Genomic DNA, 19,427 nt, shown 5'->3' with positions numbered 1-19,427 from the left:
TTCACAATCACTGAGGGATGACCAACATATGCAGACAGTTCCAGGAAGTTTGGCTTCTTACCAGAAAATATAGATTTGTGTATGTGAAATTTAGATAAAATAATTAACAAATTAATCATATAAAACTGGGAGTTTTTTTTTTTTTTTTTTAAATCAGTGTAGCCAAACAAAACATTTTTCCAGCATAAATTAAACCAACACTAAGGAACTTTTCAACCTTCATATAATATTTTCATAACTTTTGTGATGGTACATCGACTTACAACAGGCTGAATGACACCTTTGTCATGGCCTGAGGGGGTCTGTATCATTATGGTCTGTATCACCTTCACTGGCACTAAGCAGCTTTGAGGAGCATGGTAGGAACCCGGCTGTCACTTAAGTTTCACTTTCACGAGTCACGACGAGGAGGGAGCAGGCAATGCAGTACCTTTCCGTCGGATTGTGTATGTGTTTACTGTGAAATGTTTTGCTGGTAACAGAAACTTAGTTTGGACGTCTTCTGTTAATTTCCATGCACCGGGAGATCAGGATGTTTACGGCGCTACGCGCTAGTGCTCATGGGGAATGGAGTCTTCCTTCAGGGAAAACACTACCGCTTTGGGCCACTGGCACCGCCAAACTCAACCAAAACTGAAGGTTCTTTAGTACTGCTTTAAACTGGGGGTAAATATGATCACTGATAAAGTGTGCCAGTCTGCTCCAGAGTTGTCTGGTGTGTGGGCCAGACCAAAATAAATGAACCAAGGTTTCGTTGAGTCACAGTGGGTACCGTTCACATCAATGTCCTTCTTAAAGGACAATTCCAGGCGAATTCAACTCAGGGGTGTATTTTCATATCATTTTAGGTCTAAAAGAATGAATCTGAAGATTTTCAGTTTAATCGCTCCTGTTTTGCGGTAGGTGCGTCTGTCCCTGCATCGCCACGGCAGCAATGAATGGGAGTGGAAGTAAGTTCCGCTGTTTATGCTGTTTACAGCCCTCAAAGCCGCAATTTTTTTCCACAGACAGCATCAGATGGCTACTCAAACATGCACTGAGAAGTTTATTTACTTCAAGCAAGCCGACATGTTTGTAAAACTAGATCTAATTCAAAGTCTCCCGGAGTCTCGCGCGAGACCCAGTTGCCGTGCTCGGTGTGTTCAGGTGCAGTGGGAAAAGCTACCGTTTGTGTCATAAACACAGGAATATCAACTCTTTACTTGCTTCAAGTAAAAAAAACTTATCGGCGCATCTTTGAGTAGCCATCTGACGCTGTCTGTGGAAAAAAATGTACACTTCAAGCAAGTAAAGAGTTGATATTCCTGTGTTTATGACACAAGCGGTAGCTCCTACTGCGCCTGAATACACCAGCACTGCAACTTCGGGCTCGCGCGAGACTCCGGGAGACTTTGAATTAGATCGACTTTTACAAACATGTCGGCTTGCTTGAAGTAAATAAACTTCTCGGTGCATGTTTGAGTAGCCATCTGATGCTGTCTGTGGAAAAAAATTGCGGCTTTGAGGGCTGTAAATAGCCTAAACAGCGGAACTTACATCCACTCCCATTCATTGCTGCCGTGGCGATGCGCGGACAGACGCAGCTACCGCAAAACAGGAGCGATTAAACTGAAAATCTTCAGATTCATTCTTTTAGACCTAAAATGATATGAAAATACACCCCTGAGTTGAATTTGCCTGGAATTGTCCTTTAAGCCTTTGTATACAATGATTAGTTGGGTAAAATCTATGAAGCATTTTAAAGGAGCGTCTGCACTATTACTAATGTGCTACTAGCAGCCACAGCCGCCGTGAAACCACGCCCCTTTCTGCTTGCAGTCAGTGGAGCAGGTTCATACTCTTAGGGGCCGTTTACACGAAGACGCTTGCGAGTAAAGACGATAAAATATTTTATCGGAAGTGCCTTTCGTTTATATGGTGACGGCGTTTTTGGGGCTTGAAGACGCAAAAATCTCAAACCACCCCTGAAAGTGGAAAAGTTGAATACGCTCCAGCGCAGCGTCTCCGCCTAAACAGGCCAAGACGCAAAACTGGCTCAGATCTGCTGTTCTGCTCACGTCAAGTCGGCGTGTTGACGTCACGATACAAACAAACATGTCGGATTACATCCACCCTTCAGACCTGCAGGCTACTTTGGCCGCAATAACTACAATTATACAACAGTTATGGTGCGTTCCAGGCAGGCTTTTTAACCCGTAAGTCACGACTTCAAGTCACCAGTTACGAGTTTGTAGCGTTCCAGGCAAGTTACGAGTTACGAACTGGGAACTGGGAGTAGATTGATCTAGCACGAGTTCACAGGTGGGAAGTTACGAGTTTGACTGTACGTTCTAACGGGTAACCATAGGAACAGGTCGGAAAAATACGAGTTACGGGTTGCCTGGAACGCACCATTAGTTCCGACAGGTCCCAACCGAGCAATTTGATTGGACAAGAGACGTTCCATGAGTGCTGATATACAGTATAACAGCACTGCAACCTTTTACGGTCGTTATCACTCCGCTGTTCAGCAGTGGACAGAAGCTAAGCTATAATGGAGCTAAGTCAGAGCCAGGCTCCCCATACAGGAGCTGCCCCATCTCTCTGCTGCTACTACAGTTAGAAACGGACCTGAACATTAAAACCTGGACCTGACCTGGTCCGTCTAATTGGAGATAAATCTCTACTAAACCCGGCTGGAAAAAAATCGCCGCGGGGCAACTACGTTTTGACGGCGATGTGTTTTAATATTAGCTTTAGCTGTTGTTAGCCACGTAGCTCAGCTACTTAGCTTCAACTGTGTTTATAATGATTACATAGCAGATAAACAAATGTAATACGGTATCGATAACGTCTCTGTCTGTCTTCACGCTGGTCCTGTTGCTCCGGTGCTGATCAGACACGGGCTCAGAACCAGAACCAGCACTGAAGCAGCTCGGTGGAAAAGCTTGTAGCTAGTAGCAAGCTAGTATGAAATGTTTATGTGTTGCCTGGCAACAGCCTTGTCTCCCTTCCAGTTGCGGAACTATTTCTGTTGGCGGAGCCAAATAAATGATTAAATAAACAAACAAATCATAATCTCTTGTAGTTTATTACTGTTCTAAAATGCGCACGTAGCACTGTTGTATAAAAGCAATATCACACTGGAGGTCGTGCTGTTGTTAGCTGTAGCCATGTTTTCCTTTTCTGATTTCCCGGCACAGTGACGAAAAGAAGGAAGGTTCTACGCATGCGCTTACGCATTGCGGCGTTTGTGACAGCACCACCTAGTGGTCTGGCGTGCATTAGCAATGGATTTGTACACACTTTTGCGTCTCCGTATGCACACAGATTTCCTCCCGAGAACGCTCGTGTAGACGCGAAATAAAAAGTGAAGACGCGACGCCACTTTTGCGTCTTCTGTTCACACCGTCTTCGTGTAAACCTAGCCTTATTGTGAAAGGTTGAGCCGAATCAGGATGTGTCTGTGTCTCCGTGAGCAGAGCGCGGTGCTGTCGACCTCCGGCAGCCGAGGACACATGGCGGGCAGCAGACTAGAGAAGTTTGGCACTGTGTTCTCCCGGTAAGAAGCAGTTACCTTAACGTTGTTAACGAGTATCGTGGCAGCTAACGTTAACGGCGTGCATGGAAATGGGAAATTTTTCATGGCTCCTACTGTAGGCTTAGACTGCTGGGGGACACATCTGGTTACATGGAGCCCTCTCCTCTCCTCCTTTTCCCTGTTAAAAGGGTTTTCTATGGAGTTTTTCCTCAGTGGATCGGAGGGTCTAAGGACAGAGGATGTTGTTTATAAAAATGGGCTATACAAATAAAACTTCCTTACCTTGTAAAGCCCAACAGATGTAAACAGGCTCTGATACACTCAACACAGACTCACTGAGGAACCAGAATAGAGTCCAAACCCAGGATACAGAGGTTGAGTGAAGGTGGTGTTGAAGGTGTAGATGTGGATCAGTGAGTCAGAGGAGACACTGTAGAAGGACAGAGAGCCAGCAGGACAGTCCACATACACTGCTACTCTGTTAGAGACAGAGGAGGAGGAGGAGGAGGGGTGGAAGGTATAGTAAAAGAAGGAGGGGGAGAAGATGATGGAAAACGAGGAGGAGGAGGAGGAGGAGGAGGAGGAGATAGGTGTGTCTCTGCTGTTGTGACAGACACTGTTACCACCATCATCAGAGCAGTTCAGACTCCAGGACTGATCGTTCTCTCCAAACACACAGTCTTCACTGTGTCCTTTCCTTCTGATTCCTCTGTAACTCACTGATATATTAACCTTTCCTCTCCACTCGACCTCCCAGTAGCAGCGACCAGTCAGACCAGTTGAACACAGCAGCTGAGTCCAGAAGTCAAATCTGTCTGGATGATCAGGATATGACTGACGTTCCACCACCCATGTCGCCTCACTGTTGTTTTCAGACAGTTTGATCTTTCTGTGCACTGTGTTTGTGTTGATTGTGAGTGGACAGGAATCTGATGGAGAGAACAAGACACAGCTGCAGTTATTGATCATGTGATCAGTTATTGACAGTTTGATGAAGACTCGTGACTAGGGATGCATCGAAACCGATACCGGTATCGGGTATCAGTTCGATACCGTGCACAAGTACTCATACTCGTACTCATAAAATTGCCACAGATACCGCAACATCGACACCACTTTACTGCAGCATGCAGTTTACAGCACTTGACTGCAAGGCGGGCAGCGAGGAGTCACGTCAGCAGTGTGGAAATATTTTCAGGTGAATGAGAGCGACAAAAACAAAGCAGAATGCAAATTATGTCCAACAAAACTCTGGAGAGGAGGGAAAAAATCTACCACTTACAATACTAGCAACCTAAAGAGGTAACAGGATTCTCCCCGTGGCTATGCAACATTTTACCTTAATTAAAAAGCTCCTGAGTAATTGTGATGGTTAACTACCATCTCTGCAAACTACATGACTTGTGACTTGTTACAAGTGAGAACAGAGGCTCTCTGTCTTCCCCCTGGCTCATGGCTGAAAACCAACCTTGCAACATTAGTTAGTTACTCGGCCGCTGCTTCAGTGTACCAGCTCTCTCTCTGCGCACTGCGACACAAATACGCTCACCCTCAATCGTTTGTTTATGACAGTTAAGACTACACAAACATACACGTCGTAACATCGTATAATGTTATCCACCGCTCCATGTATTGATTTTTCGCCGGCTTCGTTGTAAACAAATGCACATGGCCAGGCGGACGGCTATAGCAAAACAGCGTAAAAGCGACCGCACTTGCATAGTTCCTCTTTGATTAAACATGTCATGTAGGCTATATGATTATTTTCTTATATTTGTGTTTGTATTGTAGTGACTTGTGACAGTCACCCATGTACAAGAAAAACATACTGAGGAATGTTGTTCAAATAACTGTGGAAAAATTTAAAAAAAAATTCAAAGTAACTTTTTGTGTAATGGCGTAAGTACTCGGTATCGGTATTGGTGAATACTCAAATGCAAGTACTCGTACACTACTCGTTTTGGAAAAAAGGGGTATGCATCCCTACTCGTGACGTCAGTGATATGACAGCGTGAAGATGGTTGAATGTGCTGCTTTGTTTCCATGAATCAAAGTAAAAACAGACTTACACTTCCTCAGACCTGGTGTCAACCATGGGACTCCAGCAGGCTCCACCCTGAAAGGAGGAGGGGGGTCAGAGCAGCACCTTCTCTGTCAGCATGCACACATGGACATTACATGGCTCTCACACACACACTGTTTTATCACTGTGTTCACATGGAGGCTGGTATGTCTGGATGAACACTGAGCACAGAGAAGAAGGAGCTGGAGTCTTTATCTAGTGATGATACAGAGCAGGAGGAGACCAGGAGGAAACACTTCATCATGTCTTTTCTCCATCTGATGTCACTGCAGTGTGAGACACACACTTTCACTCTCTGACTCTCAAGCTGCACAAACACACGTCACAGCAAAGAAGATGAAGACACAACAGGTGGAGCTGACCAGCCCAGATATCCCACAATGCACCAGGGAAGAAGAAGAGTGCAGCTGTGAACAGTGGATGGTTTCTGTGTTTGATGAGGAAGGAAACACACTAAATACGTGTGTTAGAGCTCAGTGAAACACACAGTGAGTTTAGTGAGAAACACTGAGGGCTCTAAATTCGTAAACTAGGCGCAGGCGCGGTGGATCTGCCCTGCGCTTCGCCTTCACCACACCAACGGGGTGTGTCCAGGCGTAGTTTGCAACTTTTGTTCACTGCACGGCGAGGCGCAATCCAGCCTCCTTCCCTCCCACCGGCGGAAGTGGCATAGAGGGCGGAGAGAAGGCGTGGAGTGGGTTTAACACGGCCGAGTCAGATCTTCACCAATCAAATGAGCTCCTCTCCTTGCCTTTAAATCCGCCGCGGCGAGGCGCAAGTTTGATTTCACCGTGGTTGAATGTTCTGGTCCGGTCCAAGCTCGCAACGTCCGAATATCGCAAACAGACCTCACGGGCTGACTGTGCAAAAGTAGTCTGGGAGGGAGGAGGTTACTGATATTGTTATCCAGGTTTGCTCTGACATATTGAGAGCCATTTCCCAGTAAAAAAAAACAAAAAAAACACACACACCCCTTTTCCATTAATAAAGACACTCATATTTAGCAACCTATATTTAAACCCGTGTGCACAGATCACAACATAAACAAATACCATGCATAACTGGAATGAAGTCAGAAACAGCTGTGCGTAAAGGAGGCATCGCGGAGCGTCTCTCTTTTTCTTTTTTCTTTACAATTTACCTGAGAGGGGAGATGTGAATATCTGCTCACTATCTGATGCCGAGGCTGATTGTGGTTTGCTGTGAGAGATGATAGTTTATTTGTTTTCAGTATTTCGTTATGGTCGCGTGACGATGCTGCCGCTCGCCCGCTAATAAATCAATAAGTTAATAAATAAATATAGCGGATCATCGCAACGGCACAGTGTGTAGTGTCAACACAGCAGCGACATGCAGTGATCTATCCTCACTGTCCTGGTCTTGGGACATCCACGGCTGCTTTTTTTTTTTGCTCCTGGTTTCATCTGTGTTAATAGGCTCTATGCCGAGGGTCACATGACCAAACCGGAAACCGGGTAACTCCACTTCCGCTTAGATTCTGACAAGCACAACGCGCGGTAAAAACGAATCAAACCCACTTCATTTTTCCACGATTTTGTTGTTGCTCTTCCCAGCATGGCACAACAACTTTTTTATTCACGATGCCTGCAGGAATTACCCAATCTGAGCATGTCCGACGTCCATCGAATCATATCTAAAGCTCCTACCACGAAAATGGACAAGGGCTTATAAAATGTTAATAGTTGTGCTAATGCTAACTCTCGCTGTCTGTAACTTACTGCCAGGTTATAGACTACTTGTTCCCTGCAAATTCTCAGGATTGATTACTGGCGGAGTTAATCTGTTTTTATGAGCCTGTCATCGGTTCACTGCTATTCCAACATGGAAATAAACATTTAAGACTTCCACTGCTTATTTTCTTCATATGTAATGTAGCCTATATTGTGGACATGGTAAAAAGGTTAAAAGCTCTAAAAAATTCCTTCTCTATATTTCTGTATACTTTGCAATTACCAGTTTGAAAAAAATTTTACACAAAGGAATGAAATATGAAGTTTATTCAACAATGTCCATTGTTAACATAAAAAAAAAAAATTTAATATACAACTTGTAACCTCCTTGTATGACGTCGGTCTGAAGGAAGTGCCGGCTGCAGACGGTGGTGCTCTTTTTTATTATTAAGTTTTTTTCTTTTAATATTGTGAATCCACTTCTTTCTTTGGTCCACATCCTTGGGGAACGAATGGAAACTGACAGAGCTGTTGAATCTCCCTGACATAGGGCATTCAGGAACACAGCAAAAGCTGTGGTTGCTAGCACTTTGCCTTGGCTGGCACTTCACCTTCTTTTCCCTGTCTTTACTCGACATTTTTCAAACATAAAACATAAAAGCGATAAAAAACATCATTACATACAACATAAAAGAGACTATAACGTTATAACTACCTGTAGCAAAAGAACGCGTAGAAGTAGCGGGCTGTGGTCTGTTTGGTTTGTTTTTACCGCGCGTTGTGCTTGTCAGAATCTAAGCGGAAGTGGAGTTACCCGGTTTCCGGTTTGGTCATGTGACCCTCGGCATAGAGCCTATTCAGTCAGGTTGAGTTTCCATTACGCATGCCAACAGCCTTTGATCTGTCATCAGTGTTACGGGACAATCAATATAGATATAAGTGTATGTGCTGATTCAGATAGTTACAATAAACAGTGGTTATTGTGATTATGTATTGCATTTAAATGTGCCTGGAACTGTGGAAACCTGCCTGTGAGGTTTTGGTGACGTGTGCGCACTGCGCGCTGGGCAGTCAAATTACCACTGCAGTGGCTGCGCTTCGCCTTGCGCCGAGAGTAGACCAGGTTGGAGCTGGCGAGCTTTCGGCGCGGCCTTTTAGCACAAAATTGTCACTGCGCCAAGCTGAATCTGTCGACACCTCCCCCTTGCTGCGTGGCCACACCCATCTCGGCACACCACAGTTTACCAATTTACCTATACCGGAGGAAACTACCACTGCACCGGCCTCGCCAGGCTTCGCTGCGCTGCGCCCCCCTGAGTTGCGCCAGGAAATTAGAGCCCTGAGTGTGAACACAACTTGTGTTTGTTTGAAGAAAACTCCACAGGAAGCTGAAGAATGAGGCTGTGAGCAGGTTTCCACAGCAGCAGTGAGTGGATGAAGGAGCTCTAATAGAAACCATCTGATCACAGTGACAGGACAGATCAGTATCTCATGATCAATGACTCTGTTCTTCTCTGCTCTTCACACAGATCAGCTGCAACACACTGACTCACTGTGATCAGTCACATCATGTGGAATAAAGCAGCCGTCCTCAGGACCAGTCCTGAGCTCCATCAAACCTGTCCACACATTTTGACTGGACTTGAAGTCAGAGTCCAGAGGAAGCAGAGAAACTGTAGAGCAGAGAGAACCAGGCTCAGCTCAGAGCACATGGACTCAGACAGGAAGTGAAGCTCCAGCTGCTGGAGACTTTCATTAAAGCAGATATCAGTGGCACGGCCGTTTCGGCTAATGCTGTGTTCAAGGCAGGCTTTTGAAACCGTAAGTTACAGCTTCAAGTCACAACTACGACTTGGTAGCGTTCCAGGTAACCCGTAGCTCGTGTTTTTACCGTCCTGTTGTCTGTGAAAGTTCCCTATAACGGCCACTCGTAACTTCCGACCCGTGAACTCGTACCAGATCGAACTGGTATGACTTCACAGGAAGGAAAAACACAAAGTACGAGTTTCCTTGAACGCACCATGAGTTAGCAGCCCCCGCCCTTGTCAGGCATCAATTGGTCCTCGTGCTACGTCACCACATTCACGCGCATCCCTTGGCTGCACACACAGCCCTTCATGCCGTTCTCTCCCCTCATTGGATAACACTTGTATCCCACAAGGAAAATTTTCTCCTCGGGTTACAGCAGAGCAGAGTGACGGAGAGACTCGTGTTTAGGCTGAAATACTTCATGTAAGTGATTGCTGACGGAAAATAGGACTATTTAGGACTTATATTAACAAAAACATTCCACTGATATCTGCTTTAAGGAGCCACTTTGTGGCTTCATCTGATCTGGAGTCAGCACACACAGTCTGAAAACAGCTGTTTGATCACACACACATTCAGCCACAAACACTGATTATTACACTGTTCACTACACTCACTTTCTTCTGATTGACAGCTCCAGGCCTCTGGACAGTGAGGACATCTGGATGTCACACTGTGATTGACTGTCTCCTCAACACAACAACACATCTCATCAGGACAAGACCAGGATCTCAGAGAGACTGAGCTGATTATTGATCATCAATATCTGACCAGACAGAGACCTGATGGTGCTGCCTGGTTTCTGTCTCTTATTTCCTCCTTGGTTGGAGACACTGTGAGACGAATGTCTCTGAGCAATGGACATGCTTTGATTCTTGTTGCTGTGTTTTTATTAGTGTGTCCACACTCAACAGGTGTCTACAGTCTCTGGGACTGTTCAGGTCAAACACTCTGTTGGTTCAGGAGCAGTTCAACCAGCTGCAGCTGAAATGTTTCCTGATTAGGGGTGGGTATTGCCAAGGACCTCACGATACGATACGCATCACGATACTTGAGTCACAATACAATACGATATTGCGATATCCAAATTTTGCGATATATCGCGATATATTGCGATATTCTACGATATTCTACATAGTTCACTGAAAAATGTAAAAGCCATTATGCATCTTAAAATCCGAGTTGTATGTACATCAGACGATAGTGATAATTCATGGGACAAACTGAGTCAAAACAATGTAATTCAAATGATCCATGCCATTTTATAAAAGTGCAAGTTACAACAACATATTTCAATTGGATTTAGGTCTGAAACATGATTTATTATTTGAAAAAAAAATTGAAAAAAAATTTTTTTTTTGAATTTTTTTTTTTTTTTTTTGAAAAAAAAAATCGATATTTAAATATTGAATATTGAATATCGATATCGTATCGCGGTATAAAATATCGCGATATATTGCCATATCGATATTTTTGCCCACCCCTATTCCTGATACACTCTGAAATAAAGTCTGATCCAAACATCTGGAGAGACTCAGAGCACAGCTGCCAACAGCTGCTTTCATCACTGACATCTCTTCTCCTGAATATGACACAGTGAGTCATAATGAGACACTGAAGTCATCATGAGGAGAAACTCCTGATCCCAGTAGTTCATCACTGTGACTGATGAAAGCTGCACAGCTCATGTTTGAAACACTCTGAGATTTTGGCTACAGTATAAACTGTGTTGGGATGAGTCAGACTGACAGAGGACGTCAGTGGAGTGGGCGGAGCTTCACTGTGGCCTACACTACCTCTGGATATGGTCTGAGTGATGGGATCTGATGTCATCAATGCATGGATCACCTGAGACAGATGTTAATACCAGGTGCGACCAAGTGTGAACGGGGCCATAGAAAATGTCCCAGCTCCTCCTCCTCTATCAGACAGTGTGTGTGGCTGCAGCAGCCTCTCCATACCTGAGAGAGTCCAGTCCAGGAGACAGCAGCTCCACTCCTGAGGCTCCTGGATGGTTGTAGCTCAGGTCCAGCTCTCTCAGATGGGAAGGGTTGGAGCTCAGAGCTGAGGCCAGAGAAGCACAGCCTTCCTCTGTGACCAGACATCCTGACAGACTGACCACACACAACAACACACAGGAACCCTCTGTCAACACCTGCTGCTGTGTTCAAGTGCCATCAGATAAACAGCTGGATGGATCCTCACCTGAGAGTCTCCAGTCTACAGTGTGGACTCTCCAGTCCAACAGACAGCAGCTTCACTCCTGAGTCCTGCAGGTTGTTGTTACTCAGGTCCAGGTGTCTCAGACTAGAGGACTGGGAGCTGAGGACTGAGGACAGAGCTTCACAGCTTCTCTCTGAGAGGTTACAGCCGCTCAGTCTGAAGAGATGATCATGGGAATTAAAGAAGAAAGGAGTTTATTTTCTGTTCTGTTGAAAAGACAGAACTGTCTTTATATCCACGAAAGCCCCAAATTATTTATACCCCTAAAGTATTTTTTTGGCTTTTTGCAATGCAAGCATTTGGGGACTCTGTGCAGCGCTGTTCTGCAACCTGTTTTGTAACGATGCAAGTTCCACTGCTGAGAGCGTGAGCATATTATGGGATGTTGAAGGTTTGTAACAAGATGACTGAAAAAAAGTAAAAATATCATGGGCGACGGACAACTTACACACACATTGTGTCATAGGACCATCTGGGTGACTTTGGCTGCCGCCTTGATTAAAGAGGAACTATGTAAATTGCACTGTTGTGTAACCTTCCTTCTGGCTATGTGCATTTGTTTACAACAAAGCTGGCGACTGGCAAGAAATCAATCAATAGAGCGGTAGATAACGTTTTATATCATATACAATGTTACAACATGTATATTTGTGTAGTTTAATCTATCACAAACAAGAGATTATGGGTTACGGGCAATGGGCAATTCAAAAGTGGCTTCTTTTGCACGCATAACTTAAATTTAGACGCGCTTCATTGCACGTTCACGAGTCACAACCCAACCCAAAACGACGGCATAGCGGCACACATTGGATGCAACGTGGCATTGCACTATCCCATCAATACAATGGAGTATTAGGGCCACATTGGAAAAAAAATCACAGACCTCAAGAATAAAGTCATACTTTTAAAAGAAAAAAGTCTTAATTTTACTGAAATAAAGTACTTTAGTAAAATTGGAAAGATATTCACAGATTCAAACTTCCGGGATCAATAAGTCTAAGGTGAAACTTTGTTCAAACACAAATGATGCCTCTTTCCGATTGTAACAGCATAGACTGTGAGTTACAAAGACCAAAAACCAGATTTTTACAAAAACAAGCCATCCTCCGAGCTGTACGGATAACATTGATCTCAACATTCAACCAAGAAAGACGCTGCAAATAAAAATCAATTACATCACTGTTATACAATAAACTTTTCCATAATTTTGGTGATTTTTTATTGCAAATAATAATTAATAACTCCACTGTCTTACAGAAAAATGACTCTACGACTGAATCACTCTACCCACTAACAGTCTCCTCATGGTCATACTACAACAGCTGTCTTGGAAAAATAAGCTTTTGCATGATTTTGGTGATTCTTTTTTATCGCTGATCAATAACTTCACTGTTATACAGTATAGAGAATTTTAAATCACTCCACCAATCAACGGTCTCCTAACGGTCATACTACAACAGCTAAATTATTATTCGCATTAAAAAAACCCACCAAAATTACAGCTGTTAAAGGGATATTCCGTCGTAAGTTTAGTCCATGGTCCAAAACACCGTAACACTGAGTTAGACCCCCCCTCGAGAGATGAAGTCTGCTAACCGCTAGCTTCTCTAGTTGTAGCAACTTTAGCAATGACCGCACCATAACAAACAGCGCACTATATGGATCCACTATCAACCGATCAAAAAGCCACTCATCTCCACAAATAATGCTAAGAACAGCATCAAACGTCATCAACAGTACAAACAGGGTCCCAGCCCATAATACGAGGCATCAAACATCTGTTAGCTTAGCCTGGTTTCTATTGAAAAGAGACGAAAACAACTCACCCACTCTGCTCCAGTTATATGCTATGCAGCAACTTTCCGCGTCCAGCATAGCATCCAGGCATTGACAACACACGTCCGAGTCCAACTGGCAGCACAAACATCTGGTTTGAGACCGAGTTTACTTAAAGGGATAGTTCAACATTTTGGCAAATTGGCCCATTGCCATAATCGCTATAGTCATAGCAGTAGGTTCGTTAACTTTATTTGTCGGTGCAAGCTATTTTTAGAACGGCGGAGCGGAGCGTCAGGCTGCTCAGAGCTACGCTATGGAGGCTAAGGGAATTTCTTGGTTTCCCTCATCAAACTCATCAAATACAAAATCCCAAAACTCCAAAACGCTCTCATGGACAAGTTGTGAGCTGCACATTCACCACGCTATGAGATAATAATGGAACGTTACGAAACTGAGCCTTTTTCGAGGTAAATACAGGGTAAATACAGAGTCTGCTTGCTGAAAAACTCGCCCTGAACACAACGCGCATCAGCGGTTTTGCATGAATTTACGTCTAAAACAGCTCCGTCTCGTAACGTTCCGTTATTATCTCATAGCGTGGTGAATGTGCAGCTCACAACTTGTCCACAACAGCGTTTTTGAGTTGTTGGGTTGTGTATTTGATGAGTTTGATGAGGGAAACCAAGAAATTCCCTTAGCCTCCATAGCGTAGCCCTGAGCAGCCTGCCGCTTCGCCCCGCCATTCTAAAAATAGCTTACACCGACAATTAAAGGTAACGAACCTACTGCTATTACTATAGCGATTATGGCAATGGGCCAATTTGCCAAAATGTTGAACTATCCCTTTAAGACAAGCTGAAGGAAATGGAGGAGAAAAGTGGAAGCGGGACAGCTGCCCAGTGGAGTCTATGTGCTGGAAATGGAGGAGAAAAGTGAAAGAGGGAGAGAGCCGGTGGAGTCTATGTGCTGGAAATGGAGGAGAAAAGTGACAGAGGGAGAGAGCCGGTGGAGTCTGTGTGCTGGACCTGGGGGAATCAAGTGGTCAGTGTGGTCACTGCCTGCCGGGGGGGGGGAAGTCTAACTCGGTGTTACAGTGCTTTGGACCATGGGTTAAACTTACACCGGAATATACCTTTAAATTACGACGTTTTCTCGTAAAACTATGACTTTATTCTCGAAGTCTGCGAAAACATTTTTTTCTCAACGTGGCCTGAATACTCCATCGTGTATCCACTGAAAAACACTGAGAGACACTGAACTTTCTTTAAACTTACAGAGCTTTGTTGGAGGCTTTGACCACTGGCAGCAGCCTCAGAAGAACCTCCTCTGAAGCAGAGTATTTCTTCAGGTCAAACTCGTTCAGATCTTCTCCTGATGACAGTAAGATGAAGACCAGAGCCGACCATTGACCAGGAGACAGTTCATCTGTGGAGAGACGTCCTGATCTCAGGGACTGTTGGATCTCCTCCACTAGAGAACGATCATTCAGTTCATTCAGACAGTGGAACAGGTTGATGCTTTTCTCTGCAGAGGGAGTCTCTACAATCTTCTCCTTGATGTACTGGACTGTTTCCTGATTGGACTGTGAGTCACTTCCTGTCTGTGTCATCAGACCTTGTAGGAGATTCTGATTGGCCTCCAGTGAAAGACCCAGGAGGAAGCGGAGGAACAAGTCCAGGTGTCCATTTGGACTCTGTAAGGCCTCGTCCACAGCGCTCTGGTAGAAAGATGTTGATTTGTCTCCAAACACTTGAGACCACCGGGAGGTTGGTTGTTGTTGTGACATCAGGTTGAGTCCAGAGTTGGTGAAGGTCAGATGGACATGAAGAGCAGCCAGAAACTCCTGAACACTCAGATGGACGAAGCAGAACACCTTGTCCTGGTACAGGCCTCTCTCCTCTTTAAAGATCTGTGTGAACACTCCTGAGTACACTGAGGCTGCTCTGATATCGATGCCACACTCTGTCAGGTCTGATTCATAGAAGATCAGGTTTCCTTTCTGCAGCTGCTCAAAAGCCAGTTTTCCCAGAGTCTCAATCATCTTCCTGCTCTCTGGACTCCAGTGTGGATCTGTCTCAGTTCCTCCATCATACTTGACCTTCTTCAGTTTTAGATGAACCACCAGGAAGTGGATGTACATCTCAGTCAGGGTCTTGGGAAGCTCTCCTCCCTCTCTGGTCTTCAACAGCTCCTCCAGAACTGTAGCAGTGATCCAGCAGAAGACTGGGATGTGGCACATGATGTGGAGGCTTCGTGAGGTCTTGATGTGGGAGATGATTTCTCTGGAATGCTCCTCATCTCTGAACCTCTTCCTAAAGTACTCCTCCTTCTGTGGGTCAGTGAACCCTCTGACCTCTGTCACCATGTCAACACAGTCAGGAGGGATCTGATTGGCCGCTGCAGGTCGTGTGGTTATCCAGAGGCGAGCAGAGGGAAGCAGGTTCCCCCTGATGAGGTTGGTCAGCAGCACGTTGACTGAGGTGGACTCTGTCATATCAGTCAGGATCTCAGTGTTGTGGAAGTCCAGAGGAAGTCGACACTCGTCCAGACCGTCAAAGATGAAGACGACCTGGAACTGATCAAACCTGCAGATTCCTGCTTCTTTGGTTTCAGAGAAGAAGTGATGAACAAGTTCCACCAAGCTGAACTTTTTCTCTTTCAGCACATTCAGCTCTCTGAAGGTGAAGGGAAATGTGAAGTGTATGTCCTGGTTGTTTTTTTCTTCAGCCCAGTCCAGAGTGAACTTCTGTGTTAAGACTGTTTTCCCAATGCCAGCCACTCCCTTTGTCATCACTGTTCTGATTGGTCGGTCTCTTCCAGGTGGGGCTTTAAAGATGTCTTCTTGTCTGATGGTTGTTTCTGGTCTGTCTGGTTTCCTGGACGCTGTTTCAATCTGTCTGACCTCATGTTCATCATTGACCCCTCCAGCCCCTCCCTCTGTGATGTAGAGCTCTGTGTAGATCTGGTTCAGAAGGGTTGGGTTTCCTGCTTTAGAGATCCCCTCAAATACACACTGGAACTTCTTCTTCAGGGCAGATTTGAGTTTACGTCCACAAACTGGAGCAAAATATTCTGAAAAAAAACAAGATAGAAGATCAATCACAAGATATAAGATCAATGAGAAAATATAACATTTTAATTCCTCTAAATAACGACTAACATGTTTCCCTCCATGTGTTGATGTCAGTGAATGTCTCATTTGTCCATCATGTTGAATCTTTAGAGAAATCCTCTTACTGTGCTGCAGACGCTCAGCCAGCTCCTCCTGCTTCATCCTCCTCAGGAAGTTCACTGTGATCTTCACTAATGCCTCTCTGCTGCTCCTCCTCTGCTCTTCATCCTCCTCATCCTCCCTCTGACTCCCTGAGCATTCTGGGTAATCTGGACTAAGAAGCTTGTGGATCTTCTTCAGCTCGTTCTTGACAAAAGTGACCATGTTCTCCTCCAGCAGCTGGAACAGAAACTCTATGAGTGACAGCATCAAACTAAAACCATGGAGCCAAACATCAGATCCATGTTGGACAGACTGACAATCCACTGGTGTCAAAGTGCAGCATGGAGATGATGGTGAACACAACAGATGTAACAGCAGCTGTTGGACATGTCCTCACCATAAATATGGAGTCCAGGTGTGTTTGATGCTGCTGGGCAGACTGACCACTGGGAACCTCTGAGCTCTCCTGGTCCACTCTGTGGAGGAACCAGTGTCAAGTCAACATCAATACAGAGAGATCATACATGCAAGAGCCATATTGATATTGCTTACAATGGTTTAGCAGTTTTGCTTTAAAAATGTTGAAATGCTCCTTTAATCACGCTGCTGATGACAAAACAGCCACTTAGCTCTCAGACCAGGTTAGGCAGTCTAAAGAGCAAGGCAGTTTTTTTTGAATGATACGCCTAGTTGAGCCAGTAGTGAATCTTATAACTTTACTTTTTTAAGTAAAGTTATTTTTTGAACGGAGTTACTGCCTCGGAAGATTCTTTGTCAAGCTTGTTGCCAAGAAGACTGCTTAATAGTAATGGTAATGTGGTGGAATACTGGGTGGACGAAAGATTGCTGCTACAATACAAGATGGACTTTATATGTCCCCTGAGGATGTTCATGACAGAGACACTTTGATTTCAGACCTGGTTCAACAACACATCGCACAAACTGGTTCTTTTCTATAATAACCTCAGGTTGTGTTCACACCAGCCTTGTTTTGTCCGGTTGAACCATACCCTGGAGCGTTTACCCCCTTGGTGTTGGGGCTGCCCAGCAGCCAGTCAGCCCAGCACAGGTGCTGGCAATGAGGACGACGAGCAGCCCAGCTGCTCCACATCATCATCTACTCTGCCTGAGTATAAGAGGAGGCTGAGAGGAGGCGCCCATTGTTTGAACATTGACTATTGTGGTCAGTTTAGCTGGCTGTGTCCTAGCAGCATTCTCAGCGCTCGTGAATTTTCGAATAGACTGTGTTGTATTTCTTTGCTAACCCTGTTCTCTTTTGTGTTTGTTCGAGGCTCCCTCCGTAAAACCAGTGTCTCCGTAAAACCAGTGCTCCATCCACGCCTTCCAAGCCCCTCACCTTCACCCTCACCAAACCACCACGTAGACCCTCCACCCTCTCACCTCTCCCTGGATACCCCCTCTCTCCCTCCTCGGCCCAGCTCCACTCCCACGTAACGCCATTCAATAAATTTGTTAAACTTGAAGCACGATTCTGTGTCTTTGTCTCTGGGGTACCTGGCACATTTGGCGACTGTTAACTTTAGAGCCTAACACTTGGTGCGGTTTGTTTGGGTTGGTGTGAATGCTGGCGTCGAACTCTGGTGTGGACCAAAGAACCGCTCTCTGGTCCGGTCTCGGTCAGCTATCAAGTGAACTTTAGAGCGGATTAATTCTGGTGTGAACACCATCCGCACCAATCACAGGAGGCGCACTGTTTTACACATCATTTCATTCATCCACTCAAGGAGATGCATGGATTATGTTAACAAGAGCTGCTGTTGACGAGTCAACCATTATATTTCTACATATCCAATGACCTCACTGGTCCCGCTTGTATGGCAAAAGAAAAAAAAAGTTACTGTATAGGGATGCACATTAACCATTTACTGTTAATGATAACTAGAACTTTGGCCGATTAATGTTTTTTTATTTTTTTTATTAGCTCTTCATGTCATCAAATCTTCGGGACTTGTCGACATGTTCAGACGTCCACTTACAGTAAAAAGTTACATGGGACGACTAGGGTAGGCGAATGCAGCGCAGTCCCGTGAAGGAAGGTTAGATGACAATGTAAGTGGACGTGCCACTACCTTAAAAAAAAGGAAGGACGGCGCTGCGCTCTCCAGCTGACTGACCAGCAGCAGAGCTTCACAGAGGAGCTCTGCTGTTCACTTTCATTACTGCCTGTTGTCTTGTAATATGACTAGGGTTGGGCATCGTTTAGATTTTAGCGATTCCGATTCTCTATTTCGATTCATTTTCTGTTGTACTTTGTAGTTTGGCCTTGGTGTCTCGCACTCTCTCTGTGTTTTCGCAGATCCACCGGAGCTCCATCTCTCTGCACCAGCCGCCTCCTGCATCGCCCCCCTCTCACCCTTTCTCCTGCTGTTAGACCGGCCTCCCCTTCCTTCCCATGGACCAGTCTGCCACCCAGTCCTCCCATCGAGCTGGCCAGGTCTCCCTGCCCCCCCCCCCCCCCCCCCCCCCCCCCCTCTCATCAGAGGCTGCCTTCATCAACTCCTGCTAACATTTCCATATTTCGCACATTCTGTGACATAAACTGTAAACTGTTTTCTTGTATGTAACAACATCTATTGCACGTCTGTCCGTCCTGGGTGAGGGATCCCTCCTCTGTTGCTCACCCTGAGGTTTCTCAGATTTTTCCCTGTTAAAAGGGTTTTCCATGGAGTTTTTTCTCAGTCGATGTGAGGGTCTAAGGATAGAGGATGTTGTTGTGATGCCATGTAAAGCCCTTTGAGACAAACTGTTTGTAAAAACGGGCTATACAAATAAAATTGCCTTGCCTTGCCATTGCCTTGATCCATAATTGTTTAAACTGTCTGACTAATAACTGAATGACATTTTGTTTACAGTTTTTGGATTGCCTGACTTTGGCCTTTGTGAACGCAAACCGGACCAATTGAAAAATTGCAACAGTGTATCATCCTTGTGTTGACTCCAATCAGATAAGGGACTTTTAGGTGTGAACCCGCCCTCAGTCTGACTGTCAGTTACAGCTTACATCTGATCAGCTGATCCACGTCCTCCTTTAAAGTCATTGACCCAGCCCTTTGACCGGTTGCTCTTTAAAGACAGACAGCTGGGTTC

The 19,427-nt window shown here is 45.1% G+C and overlaps 3 protein-coding genes across 6 annotated transcripts in view; 1 reads left to right on the top strand and 2 right to left on the bottom strand.

Annotated features, from left to right (window-relative positions):
* The window catches only part of LOC146975210 (stonustoxin subunit beta-like), a gene marked incomplete at its 5' end in the record, with an annotated part of 195,007 nt that extends 189,333 nt beyond the window's left edge, over positions 1-5,674 (bottom strand). Inside the window, 2 exons of the mRNA XM_085794572.1 lie at positions 3,803-4,449; positions 5,590-5,674. Of these exons, the coding sequence (XP_085650698.1) occupies positions 3,842-4,449; positions 5,590-5,674 (693 nt within the window). The remainder of the gene's footprint in view (positions 1-3,802; positions 4,450-5,589) is intronic.
* mrps23 (mitochondrial ribosomal protein S23) overlaps positions 1-19,427 on the top strand; it is an 82,764-nt gene that overhangs the window by 43,548 nt on the left and 19,789 nt on the right. For 3 of the 4 annotated variants that reach the window (XM_085794726.1, XM_085794725.1, XM_085794727.1), the window contains exon 2: positions 3,422-3,541. The exons of the other annotated variant lie outside the window; for it this stretch is intronic. In XM_085794726.1, coding sequence (XP_085650852.1) covers positions 3,438-3,541 — 104 coding nt within the window. In that variant the 5' untranslated portion in view covers positions 3,422-3,437. The remainder of the gene's footprint in view (positions 1-3,421; positions 3,542-19,427) is intronic. 4 annotated transcript variants of the gene reach the window in all.
* On the bottom strand, positions 12,340-17,430 carry LOC146975209 (protein NLRC3-like). The gene is made up of 5 exons (XM_085794571.1): positions 17,330-17,430; positions 16,717-16,795; positions 16,343-16,556; positions 15,576-16,177; positions 12,340-12,381 (listed from the first exon to the last, which is right to left on the bottom strand). Exons 1-5 carry the CDS (start codon positions 17,428-17,430, stop codon positions 12,340-12,342), a joined length of 1,038 nt encoding a protein of 345 aa, XP_085650697.1.

Source organism: Trachurus japonicus, chromosome 13 (assembly GCF_045865225.1).
Source record: "Trachurus japonicus isolate A0001 chromosome 13, Traja_1.0".
NCBI classification, from domain to species: Eukaryota; Metazoa; Chordata; class Actinopteri; order Carangiformes; family Carangidae; genus Trachurus; species Trachurus japonicus.
This window is presented reverse-complemented; position numbering and strand designations above follow the sequence as displayed.